The sequence below is a fragment of the Ruditapes philippinarum genome, unplaced genomic scaffold (genome assembly GCF_026571515.1).
Source record: "Ruditapes philippinarum isolate M1 unplaced genomic scaffold, ASM2657151v2 ctg100_1_1_1_1, whole genome shotgun sequence".
Classification (NCBI taxonomy): domain Eukaryota; kingdom Metazoa; phylum Mollusca; class Bivalvia; order Venerida; family Veneridae; genus Ruditapes; species Ruditapes philippinarum.
The window spans coordinates 344,952-358,453 of NW_026860686.1; the positions used below are offsets into that span (position 1 = coordinate 344,952).

The window sequence follows — 13,502 nt, forward strand, 5'->3', positions numbered from 1 at the left end:
AAAAGAGGATTTTAAGATACGGTGCAGTCAGATTGTTTTTATATACAGAAAACAAGATTGAACTTAAAACTACAAAGAATCACAAATATTTTTGTTTTCACTAAATTGAATAATTTTTTAAGGCCCGGGTTGATTTTTATTTTTTAAAATTTTCAATTTATTGGGTTTTTGGAATTCAGTGGAACTCCTTTAAGGCTATGACCGAGTCTGATGTGAAACATTTTTGTGTGTGTTTTTGAACCATGTGTTGTGTCTGAGAACTGTATGAAAATTGTATTATGTCTGTGTCCTGTGTTTTGCTAAAATTGATTCTGATCTAGGATCTTAGTTTGTGCTTGACGTTTTGAGGTCAAAGGTGAAAAATCAAGCCAAAACTTGCTTGGTTGAACCCAAATATTTGCCTTTCAAGACAACTTCCTATGATAATCATTTTTATAAGGTGAATAGAATATTTTTTACACATGACAGATTATATATGGGAGAGGCTGGCAGCAGCGTATTGTTGTAAGTTGGCTTGACCTCTGTAACTAATGTATAATTAACATACATATATGGTCATATGAATTGATTGTCCTGTAATTACTAGTAAACTAATTTTATTATAACATTTGCAAGCATGTGGAATGGTTTTAAACCTGTTCTTGTTATTTATATTCTTTCTGAAGTATAGTTTATATATTTTTACTATTTCTTGCAAGAAATTTAGATTTTCACAAATTTACAAATTAGGGATGAACGGAAAAATTTTTTAGATTAGATTACCTGAAAGAGGCAGTATAAAATAGAAATTTTCGTGAGGAACAATATTTTCTCCATTTTTCCAAAATTTTTGAGAAATTTTTACTTTTTTAATAGATTTTATTTATTGAACATTTACCATCGATTAATTTAACACTGGGTTTTTAACTACAATTTGCCTGTATCTATAATACCCAAAATTTATATACCCAATGAGCTTTTTAAAAGTAAATATCCCCATTTTAAGCAGAATTTTATTTTTTTTTTCAGATATTTTAACTGTTTTTGGTTAAATTTTTTTTTTTCCCAAAACCCCCAAAGGGGTTGGTGAAACTTCACACACTTATTTGAAAGTGAAGTAGGAGTCGCTGCTCAAGGCCCATAACTTTTAATATAGATTTGACAGAATTATGGTCCTTAAGAGCCTTTTAAATTTAGAAAATTCTACATTATTCAGGCTTTTGCACTGGGAATAGTAAAGCATGCTATCCTACCAACACCTCTTGTTTATAATTTTTTTGCTGGTAGTATAAAATGCCTTTTCTATTAAAGCAGTGATGTTTGAATGATTCTAGATTTCAACTTTTCTGTTAGTAACTACGCTAGGTCCCAGTGCAGTTACTTTTCTCAAGGAATTTTAACCGAACTTTCATGAAACAGTCCCAGTTAAGTGCTTTGGAACATATTGATGGGGCTTTGCCATGCGTTAATTTTCGTCAACTGCTTAGTTTGATTACAATTTCCTGTAAATTTTTACTATTACTCTTGTAGTATACCATATTATTTCAGCCTAGATCACTTTTATGTGAGATCTTGTGATACAAGAACTTTGTCTTGTAGAATTTACTATTTGAAGATAGGTTGCATAAAACTTGCAAAAATTACAGGAACTATTTGAAGATTGGTTGCATAAAAATTGCACAAAATACTGGAAGTTAGTAAAACAAAGCTTTAATATCGTGTACACTGGTCAAATCTCTTTAAGAAGTACATGTTGTTTTCAAATTATCATTTTTCAGGAGAATACTGCTGTGATATTTACAAGGTCAACAACTGGGACATTGCAGGAAGTGAGCACATTACCATTAGATAGCTGTCCAGTACAGATCTTATCTGTCAAACATGAAAAGGTGGGTATATGAAACATTTTATTTTAGTCTACTTTATGCATAAGGGAAGCAACCAATATTTTTAATGTGTGCAAATAATTAAGAAGTTACATCCCTTTATATGTAAAGTACTTCGGGAGCCTGGCATTAGCTAAGATAAGATACTTAAGAGCAAATTAATCATACTTGATATGTAAATAACTTTTTGAATTTTATGCTTTGATATTGTAATCCTGATAATAGTAAGGGTCAACTAAAACAAACTGTCAAAGTTATGCAAAGTTTTCCTTATCATTTTCATTAAACAAAAAGTACGGTAGCTGCTAAGTGTATATCAGATATCAGTAAGTTTACATCAGATATCATTAAGGGTATATCAGATTTCACTAAGTTTATATCATATATCACTAAGTTATATAAGATATCACTAAGTTATATCAGATATCATTAAGTTTATATTATATATCACTAAATTTATATCAGATATCACAACTAAGTTTATCTCAGATATCACTAAGTTTATCCCAGATATCACTAAATTTATATCAGATATCACTACTAAGTTTCTCTCAGATTTCACTAAGTTTATGTCAGATATCACTAAATTTATATCAGATATCACTACTAAGTTTCTCTCAGATTTCACTAAATTTATATCAGATATATCACTAAATTTATATCAGATATCACTACTAAGTTTCTCTCAGATTTCACTAAGTTTATGTCAGATATCACTAAGTTTATCTCAGATATCACTAAGTGTATATCAGATATCACTACTAAGTTTCTCTCAGATTTCACTAAGTTTATCTCAGATATCACTAAGTTTATCTCAGATATCACTAAGTTTATATCAGATATCACTAAATTTATATCAGATATCACTACTAAGTTTCTCTCAGATTTCACTAAATTTATATCAGATATCACTAAATTTATATGAGATATCACTACTAAGTTTCTCTCAGATTTCACTAAGTTTATGTCAGATATCACTAAGTTTATCTCAGATATCACTAAGTGTATATCAGATATCATTAAGTGTATATCAGATATCACTACTAAGTTTATCTCAGATATCACTAAGTTTATATCAGATATCACTAAGTTATATCAGATATCACTAAGTCAGTGTATATAAGATTTCAATAAAAGGCAAGTAGGTTTAATGGCCATACTTAAATGGTTGTTTGTTATATAATAAGTGTACAACATTCTAATACTGGGCCATATAACCTGTCAACATCTTTATGATTTATACACTAATTATATACACTAATTATATACACTAATTATATACACTAATTATATACACTTATTATATACACTTATTATATACACTAGTTATACACACTTATTATTTTTTGATAAAATTGAACACAAATACCTCTGGCATAAACTGATAAATGAAAATGTGAGTGCCAAGTTTGTCTCAGCACTGCGTGCCATGTACAACTCTGTTAAGTCTTGTGTTCGGTTTAACTCGGAATTGTCCCCCTTTTTTGATTATACGTCTGGAGTAAAGCAGGGAGACCCCAGTTCACCTTTGCTGGCCATGTTTTTTGTAAACGATTTGATAAATAATATAAATAGTGATATGTCGGGAACTATATCCCTTGATGATATGAATCTCTTTCTATTAATGTATGCAGACGATATGGTTCTTTTTAGTAAATCTAAAGAAAACCTTCAACTTATGGTCAATGACGTCGTATCATTTTGCAATATATGGGGCCTCGAGATTAATGTTGAAAAAACAAAAGCTATGATATTTGAAAATGGCAGATCAACTCATATGGACATTAAAATTTATAATACTACAATCGAACTTGTTAAATCTTTTAAATATCTAGGCGTACATTTATTCAGTAATGGTAGTTTTCAAAGGTCACAAAAACTTATAGCGCAACATGCCTCGTTTTCATTACACAAGCTTTTCCAAATATTTGACAGAACAGTATTACCAACATCGCAAAAAATTAAACTTTTCGATATATTAGTGGGATCTATCTTAAATTACTGCTCTGAGGTTTGGGGGTTGCATCCAGCATCAGACATTGAACTTGTACACACCAGATTTTTAAGGAATATATTAGGAGTAAAGAAGTCAACAAATTTAGCAGCCCTCTATGGAGAACTCGGTCGGGTCCCAATGTTTGTTATGCGAAAATATAATATGATTAAGTATTGGAATAAGCTAATAACTCTAGACAATGATAGTATCGTAAAGAAAGTATATAATAATTTGAAACTAGATGATCAAAATAATTTAACATATAAAAACAGAAATTGGGTATCTCAAATAAAACAAATTTTGAATGAACATGGTTTTGGATACGTTTGGCTGTCACAAAAACTTGATAACACAACACTCCAATTGATAAAACAAAGAATATTTGATAACTATTACCAAAAATGGTATTCTGAAATAAACAACTCGAGCAAATTAAAAACATATGCAATTTTTAAACATGAATTCAAAAGAGAAAAATATCTAGATACTATTAAAGAAAATTACTTAAAAACAGCTTTAGCTAAATTCAGAGTCTCAGCACACCAATTAGCCATAGAAACGGGAAGATACACTAACATACCCCAAAATGAGCGTCTCTGTAAGTCTTGTAACATGCAATCTATTGAAACAGAATACCACTTTTTACTAGTTTGTCCAAAATATAGAACCATTAGAAGTAAATTTTTTAAAAGTTATTATTGTCACTGGCCTTCTTTAAACAAATTTGAAAATATCATGTGTTCATCATCAAAAAATACTTTATATAACTTAGCAAAATTCATTTTTTCTGCAAATAAAATTCGCATTGTTTAAGGTATCATATTTTGATAATATTGTATTGAACTTCTTCTCTTTGTATGTTTGTTAAGCTCTTGTTAATTGTTTACCTCATGTCTTATCCATTGAACATGTATATATGTTTATGTTGTTTATATGCTATAAACATTGTATAATGTTTCAGGCAATAAAATTTGAAATTGGAAAATTGGAATTGGATTATATACACTAATTATATACACTAATTATACACACTAATTATATACACTAATTATACACACTAATTATACACACTAATTATATACACCAATTATACACACTAATTATATACACTAATTATACACACTAATTATACACACTAATTATACACACTAATTATATACACTAATTATACACACTAATTATATACACTAATATAACACTAATTATACACACTAATTATATACACTAATTATATACACTAATTAACACTAATTATACACAATGTTTTAAATGACAATGAAATCTATTCTAATAAACCAAAGTTATTTTGTCATGTTCCGACAACAAAAGAAGGTAATTTTCCTTACCATGTTTATGTGAGATATATCTCATATTCACTCAAAACATCCTAAATGGTATTCTTAATATTTTATTTCAGGGTACAGGCTACTGCATATACGTTGCTCTGGAACATGGCAGTTTGCTGCAGTTTCAGACTTTGACAAGACATAAAGGTGGTGAGAAGTCTAATTCAAGACAGACCGTGAAACAAATCCCTGGTTACACTGATCCAACTGTTTGTATTTTGAGATCTCGTGCAGTTTATTGTATGGCATATTCTGAACAGAATAAAGAAATATGGGTGAGTGGAAATGGAAGCATTGATATAGTGAATTGCAAGGATTTCAAAGTGGACACCGATAAGAGAATCAATCTAAAGATTTTGTTACGTATATGCAAAATACATCCGGATTTGTGCGTTGGACAGATGACTTGTATAGGTTCACAGATGTTTTGTATGCTGTCATACTCGCCATTTGTGTTAGAGTTTGATGCAGGCACATATGAGTGCAAAAGTATTTTAAGTTTGGAGGAATACTCGTTGGTTTGGAAGCTGGTCTCGAGAGACTTCCCAGAATCCGATCACGATGCGTATCATGGTGTGGCAACAGCAGGATGGTCTGGTTCAATGAACACAGAAAAGTCAGATGATGATAATTCAGACAATGAGTCTGAGGATGAAACATTCGAGAGTACAAACTTTGATGACACTGCAACTTTCTGGAAGGATAAAGACAAACAGAGAGCAAAGTCACAGCCTATTAACCCAGACCATGAATCTATTGATGACTCCTTTGGTGAACCGCCTTTAATACCAAGAAGAACAAATGCCTCTAGAAAAGCTTGCAAACTTCTCGGAATTCATTGTGATGATAATGTGACGAAATCATGTATTGAAAACCAAGTTGTGCCCCCAAGGCCGCCCCGACCAATAACAGATTTTGTAACGAAGCCAAGACGAGACAAACCACCTCCAATTCCTCCCAAAGGTGCATCTGTCAGTAGTTATTGTAACAAAGGAGAAAAGTCTAAAGTATGTAAAAAAAGTTCTTTTTCGTTACCTAATCTGCCTAAACACACTGGATATAATATTGAACTTACTTCCATATTAATAGTAAAGAATAGTCTGTGGATAGGACGAAGCTCTGGTGATATTTGTATAGTTAACATTCACAGGGCAAAATCAGGAGTTGTTGATCGGTTCGGAAAATGTGTCGCAAGTATGTTTGATTTAAACATAAAACAAAAGAAAATCCACTCTGTGAAAGACTTACAACTTGTTAAAGCTGGGAAACATGTTGCGTCTGCTTACACTATAAATGATGAGAATGGGTTTTCAGACATTGAAATTGCATTCTGGGAAAGCTATGGAGTGGAGGATGTGGAGAGAATCGAAAAGTATTGGGGACATATACTTAGTGTAGAAAAAGAGCTGCTTGAAAATAATAAAGAAGCAAAGCCAGTGTCACAGGACATTGGGGAGTTTTAAAAAAGTATTAGTGTTAAGATTAAGATAACAAAAGAGAATTATCATTGTCATGCTTAACACTCATTCTTGTACATAGTCAACTGTGCAGCTCACAGTGCTGTCTTAACTTGTTGATCTTATTTTAATACCGGTAGATACATTTCTGGTCATTAATCTTTCCAATTTCTTAAATATCTAATAGAAATTATTGTGAATATGCTAATTATTGAGGGGGAAAAAAAACAATTGTAAGAAAGGTTGAACTAGTTCTTAGAAACTTAGTTTCAGACTTATGACATACATGTATGTACATAATGATAAATTGACATGTTAGAGTTACAGTCAAACTTGTATTAAGCAACCGCGCAAGGGAAACACCCAAAACGGTTGCTTAATGAAACAGTCTCTTAACCCATTGCTTCATGAGCATTTTGTGAAAAATGGCTGTTTTCATTGAAAAGTCTCCCGTTACAAGTTCAAATTGCTATAATACTATAAAAACTGCTTCAACACTAATCAAACTTGGCACAAATGTTGACTGGACCATTGTCCTTGCAACAACATGCTCAGACTTAAATTTTCTGTTACTATGGCAACGAGGGGACATCTCAAAATTGCCAAAAATCACTATTTTGCGTTGATTTTTTCCATCAAAATTGATTTCAAAGTGCTGCAACTTATCAATGGATTGAGATAGAGTCAAATGCTTTTCAGCGTTGGTTACACGTTACCTTATGATCAATCTGGGGTCATTTACAGCCTCTCAGAAGTCCAAAATTTTCTTGGCGATGAGGGGGACTCCGCCCCCCTTCAAACCCCCCAAATCTGGCAACCCCCTGATGTATCTTTTCGTTGGGGGGCCGCGCCGAAAAAGAGGTCAATTTTTTTAACAACATTTCTCAAACAAAAACAAGTGTTTGGGGCCTAAATAAGGCATATTTTCATCATTTGAGACAACAAAAAAAGGGGGGGGGTGAAAAAGGCGTTAAAAGGCGTGTATATGAAGTAATGGGTTAACTGAAAATGATGAAAATACTTGAAATTACCCTAAATCGCGTTTTTTCATGTTTAAACATGGCCTGTCATATAAATTTGAAGAAAAATTGTTGTTTTGTAGATTTTTTTATTTTTTTCATTAACCCATTGCTTCATGAGCATTTTGTGAAAAATGGCTGTTTTCATTGAAAAGTCTCCCGTTACAAGTTCAAATTGCTATAATACTATAAAAACTGCTTCAACACTAATCAAACTTGGCACAAATGTTGACTGGACCATTGTCCTTGCAACAACATGCTCAGACTTAAATTTTCTGTTACCATGGCAACGAGGGACATCTCAAAATTGCCAAAAATCACTATTTTGCGTTGATTTTTTCCATCAAAATTGATTTCAAAGGCTGCAACTTATCAATGGATTGAGATAGAGTCAAATGCTTTTCAGCGTTGGTTACACGTTACCTTATGATCAATCTGGGGTCATTTACAGCCTCTCAGAAGTCCAAAATTTTCTTGGCGATGAGGGGGACTCCGCCCCCCTTCAAACCCCCCAAAACAGAAGGGGGCACATCCCCCTTCTGGCAACCCCCTGATGTATCTTTTCGTTGGGGGGCCGCGCCGAAAAAGAGGTCAATTTTTTTAACAACATTTCTCAAACAAAAACAAGTGTTTGGGGCCTAAATAAGGCATATTTTCATCATTTGAGACAACAAAAAAGGGGGGGGGTGAAAAAGGCGTTAAAAGGCGTGTATATGAAGTAATGGGTTAACTGAAAATGATGAAAATACTTGAAATTACCCTAAATCGCGTTTTTTCATGTTTAAACATGGCCTGTCATATAAATTTGAAGAAAAATTGTTGTTTTGTAGATTTTTTTATTTTTTTCATTAACCCATTGCTTCATGAGCATTTTGTGAAAAATGGCTGTTTTCATTGAAAAGTCTCCCGTTACAAGTTCAAATTGCTATAATACTATAAAAACTGCTTCAACACTAATCAAACTTGGCACAAATGTTGACTGGACCATTGTCCTTGCAACAACATGCTCAGACTTAAATTTTCTGTTACCATGGCAACGAGGGGACATCTCAAAATTGCCAAAAATCACTATTTTGCGTTGATTTTTTCCATCAAAATTGATTTCAAAGTGCTGCAACTTATCAATGGATTGAGATAGAGTCAAATGCTTTTCAGCGTTGGTTACACGTTACCTTATGATCAATCTGGGGTCATTTACAGCCTCTCAGAAGTCCAAAATTTTCTTGGCGATGAGGGGGACTCCGCCCCCTTCAAACCCCCCAAAACAGAAGGGGGCACATCCCCCTTCTGGCAACCCCCTGATGTATCTTTTCGTTGAGGGGCCGCGCCGAAAAAGAGGTCAATTTTTTTAACAACATTTCTCAAACAAAAACAAGTGTTTGGGGCCTAAATAAGGCATATTTTCATCATTTGAGACAACAAAAAAAGGGGGGGTGAAAAAGGCGTTAAAAGGCGTGTATATGAAGTAATGGGTTAAGACAAAGCATGATAAAAAGTCAGTTTTTATACATGACATCTTTCTTTTGCGGTGGGAATGTTTTTCAATTTCATTTATATAAATCTTTAATAATAAGAACCCTCCGATAATCAAAATGGATGCTAATGTAAAAAAACAACTTTCTGATATTTATTGACAAATCAGTTTTGATTCATTACGTACATGTTTGAAACTTTTAAACTTCTCCGTTGTATTTCCTTGTTTCTAACATGAAAAACCTGATAAGTGAAGCTTTTTTCTGTTGTGCATTTTTCATTTGAAATAAACAAACTACATCTGATTGTAACGATTAATTTAATTGCTGATCAAGTTCAAGGTCAATTAAATGCAGTCTAAATATAAACAGCTAAGAGTATACACCATCTGAGTAGGGGCGGAGTGTTGCATTGTTTTATCGATATTATTGGAAAATGACATCACACATATACTTACCTTTATTTGCATACACTAAAACGGTTTGGCAAATAGAGTTTTTCACACATTTATATATTGTGTTTTAATTGTTGACACTTGTGACATTTCGAGACAGCGTTCTCTAAAAACACAATTACTTGACAGGTAAAAGTGGTCGTTTAATGAAAAGATTTATCTCTGACTAATTAGCGGTCGTTGGTCGCGTTGAGCAAAAGTCGCTTAATGCATTAAGATATATAGAGAGAAAAAATGGGGGGAATTGAAAGTGGCCGCATAAGACAAAAGTCCCTAATACACGTGGTCACATGGACAAGTTAGACTGTATTTATATACAATGTTTTATTTCAGATATATATAAAGAATTAATAATTGTCAATGATATGTAAATATGTAGGAAAAATATGCACAAGTGATTGGAGTTGTGTACTTTAAATTATGTTTAAAACTTATATTTACTTAAATGTGTTAAAAGTGATGTACAGTGTAATTTAAATGTGATAGAGTTATGTGCATTAACATTCAAATGTATAAAACATGCAAAGTGACACATTACTGTGTAGGAGTTGTACACCATGTGTGTATAAATATAATTGTTGGGTAATGCAGCATTATGAACTTGAACTCTTTTTTTTGCATAATTTTGGAGTTATGCACTTCGTAAGTTTTCATATGAATACTGAATTTTTTGCTTGGAGCATAACTCAAATGTATGTTGTGCAGTGGTGACAGTGTAACAGTCAAATGTACATGTACCTTGACATGAAAACTTGTTCCAATACAATCTATATGTATTTATATACTGCTAAAAATGTGATTTTCATTGACATTCCATGATTTTAAATATTTGATAATTGATTGATGATGACTAATACAAACATTTGTAGATGAACAATTTTATTTTATTTTAGAATATTTTTATGTACATGTTTCAGAATTCATTGCATTCCAAGATGTGTGCAATAAACTTATATTTTTATATATATATTTATGACAAATAAAACATTAATTAGAGTGTCTTTTTGTTGAAATTTGATTAGTGACCAGAGTGTATATTGACAATTTGCATAGAAGATTTATCCCATGAATATTTAATTAGTTCTGCCTGACCTTTAAACAACCAGAACTCATGAACAAAGCTTAAAAATCTTTTAAGACAAAGAGTGAAAACAATACCTAAAGACCCTGTCAAAATAAAGATCATAAAGTAATGAAGAGTCAGAATTATTACATACTTAAATTGGAAATTGGTCAGACAGGTTGTTTGTATAATTTCTAGCTCAAGTTCATATATAGTTCATTTGTGGTCAAAAACTAAGTTACATAGCCCAAATATGAAAGAACCTTGCTAACGCTGTAGAAGATACTATCCAAATATCCTGGAAATTAGTCAGAAAGGTTGTTTAGATGGTTTCTATGTCATGTTTGAATATGGGTCATCTGGGGTTAAAAACAACCCATATTATGGAAAAGTTTTTTCACACAACCCATATTATGGAAAAGTATTGTTTCAAATTACATTCTAGAGGTAATATTTTCATCCCAAATATCCTGAAAATTTGTCAGAAAGTTTGTTTTGATGTTTTCTAGCTCAGCTTTGAACATGGGTCATCCATGGTCAAAATCTAGTTCACACTGACCAAAAATGGAAAATCTTTGTTATCACTCTAGAGGTTTAATTCTTTATTCATCCTGGACATTGGTCATTTCTATGATTTTCAGTTCAGGTTTGAATAAGGGTCATATGAGGTAAAAAAAAAAAAAAGGTCACAGCACATAAAAAGGCATATATGAAAAAAAAACTTATTAAGATTTGCAGTGTTTCAGATATAAATAATATGATATCAGTTTAAGTTTATGGCATTTTATTTAATTTTACCAATGAAATATGGTGCTATATCAGTCAAATATATTTCATATTTTTTAAAAATAAGTATGAAATATAAATATGAAAGTGGGTTTAGTCAAAACTCATATTTATTTTAAGGGACTTCTTTCGCCATTTTGTTTGAAAAATCTGATAAATACAAAACAACTTTTTGTTGAATTATGTTTTGAAAACTATCTAGAATGATAGAAAGTGGTCTAAGAAAATAAATCTGAACACCAGTATCTTTAATTCAGTCATTAACGCTGTACAGACATTTAAAGAGTTGATTTCGTGACGTCACAATGTAGCACCAAATATCGCGTGCAAAACAAGACGCATCTATAAATAATATATTACTGTGCGCTGTACAATTGCAGCAAGCAAGGGGGTTCTTAGCCATTTTTCTTTAATAATGAAATTAAATAAAAAGGTTATTTTTTTGTGAAATATGGTATATATTTTCACTCAACATGATAAAATGCCACATACTTACACTCGCCGTCCAGGCTAGTGAAAATATGTGGCATTCCACATGTTTCGTGAAAATATATTCCATATTTCACTTAAACGAAAAAATATCCTCTTAATACCTGCCTTTTATTCATTGCTAACAATACTAATTGAGAGTCTCAATAATCAGGTGAGCCATATAAGGTTCATCATGGCCCTCTTGCTTTGAAAAACAATTTTGTGTTGTTTCAGACTAAGTATTTCAGCAATTTTATCTTGGAAAAGGGCATCATATCACTGTTAAGCCTTCTTCAACACAGCGTCCTGAGAGCTGTTTATAATGCGACAGTGACGTTTGTTTCTAAAAATAGAAGATCAGGAAACGGAAATATCCTCTTTATTAATGTACATACAGAGACCGGACCAGTAAATTAGAGGTATTGTGGGGTTTCCTTATAATTTATGTATTTTTACATCGGCAAATTTCATTTTCCCCCTTAATTCTTTTGATTGACAATTATATGAAACGATTTATCTTAAAATAACATTTTTAACCTTTAAAAAAAGCTGAACGCTCACTGTGGTTTTAAAGTTTGAAACTTATTGGAACTAGTCTGAGGTACACTTCCTTTAATTGACCAGTTGGTGTATCATATATGAAACATGGTTTTGACCGAGGCAAGACTCAAACTCACCAATCCATGAGACAGACACCTGAAATATCAGGCAATCTCCCACCTAAACTCGGGTATGTTATAATACTTTTCCACTGACCAAAACAAGTTTATGAGTGGTGGCCTAATGGTTAATGTTTTGCCTCTCAACCCAGGGATCATGGGTTTGAGCCCTGCTCGGGTCACAACCATGTTTTCTCATATTACACCAGTACTGGTTGGTTCCCGAGAGTGGACTCGAAAGTGATAAATATAAGTTGCAAGAGCTTGTCTCGCAATCAAGCTTAAATAAATATGTTTAAACTAAAAACAGGTTTCCATACTCAAGACAATCCCTATACACTGATTGAACTTGGACATTTACTTTCAGATAAATAATCACATTTTAACATTATTGTGGACTGAAGAAAATAATAATACTCTTATTTTTTTATACATAAACTGACTTTTATTCTAAATAATGTGTTTATAATAATTATATAAAAAGTGTTAAGTAATGAACACAATGTATAAAACATGAATGTAGAAGACGACAGAAATCTAGTTAATATAATAACTTATATAAAACATGAATGTAGAAGATGACAGAATTCTAGTTAACATAATAACTTATATAAACAATACTATTTCACATATTAATGCTTATGCTAATACCTGGTATAAATATCAAAAATACTGGTGGTGATAATGTTGGTAGTTTCAACAGAAAAGCCCCTGTTGGTAGTTTATCTCCTGGATCACGGCAGTAAGCCACTTTGTATTCCCCAGAACACAGTTAAGCCACTACATTGTTCCTGGGCATACTGTCTACTAGTTGTCTTCACTTTCACAAGGAACTGATAACTTCTGTACAAGTAAGAACACAGGTACAGTTGGAATGACCATAGAAGGATTTCATGATCAATTAATGTAAAAG

At 32.1% G+C, this 13,502-nt stretch overlaps 2 protein-coding genes across 2 annotated transcripts in view; both read left to right on the forward strand.

Annotated features, from left to right (window-relative positions):
• Window positions 1-1,880, forward strand: part of LOC132713076 (leucine-rich repeat serine/threonine-protein kinase 1-like) — a 36,409-nt gene extending 34,529 nt beyond the window's left edge. The window contains exon 30 of the mRNA XM_060695538.1: window positions 1,758-1,880. Coding sequence (XP_060551521.1) covers window positions 1,758-1,880 — 123 coding nt within the window. The remainder of the gene's footprint in view (window positions 1-1,757) is intronic.
• On the forward strand, window positions 453-7,073 carry LOC132713059 (uncharacterized). Its single transcript, XM_060695523.1, has 3 exons — window positions 453-504; window positions 1,758-1,868; window positions 5,279-7,073. Exon 3 carries the CDS (start codon window positions 5,450-5,452, stop codon window positions 6,668-6,670), a length of 1,221 nt encoding a protein of 406 aa, XP_060551506.1. The 5' UTR covers window positions 453-504; window positions 1,758-1,868; window positions 5,279-5,449; the 3' UTR covers window positions 6,671-7,073.
• Window positions 7,074-13,502: the final 6,429 nt, after the last annotated feature.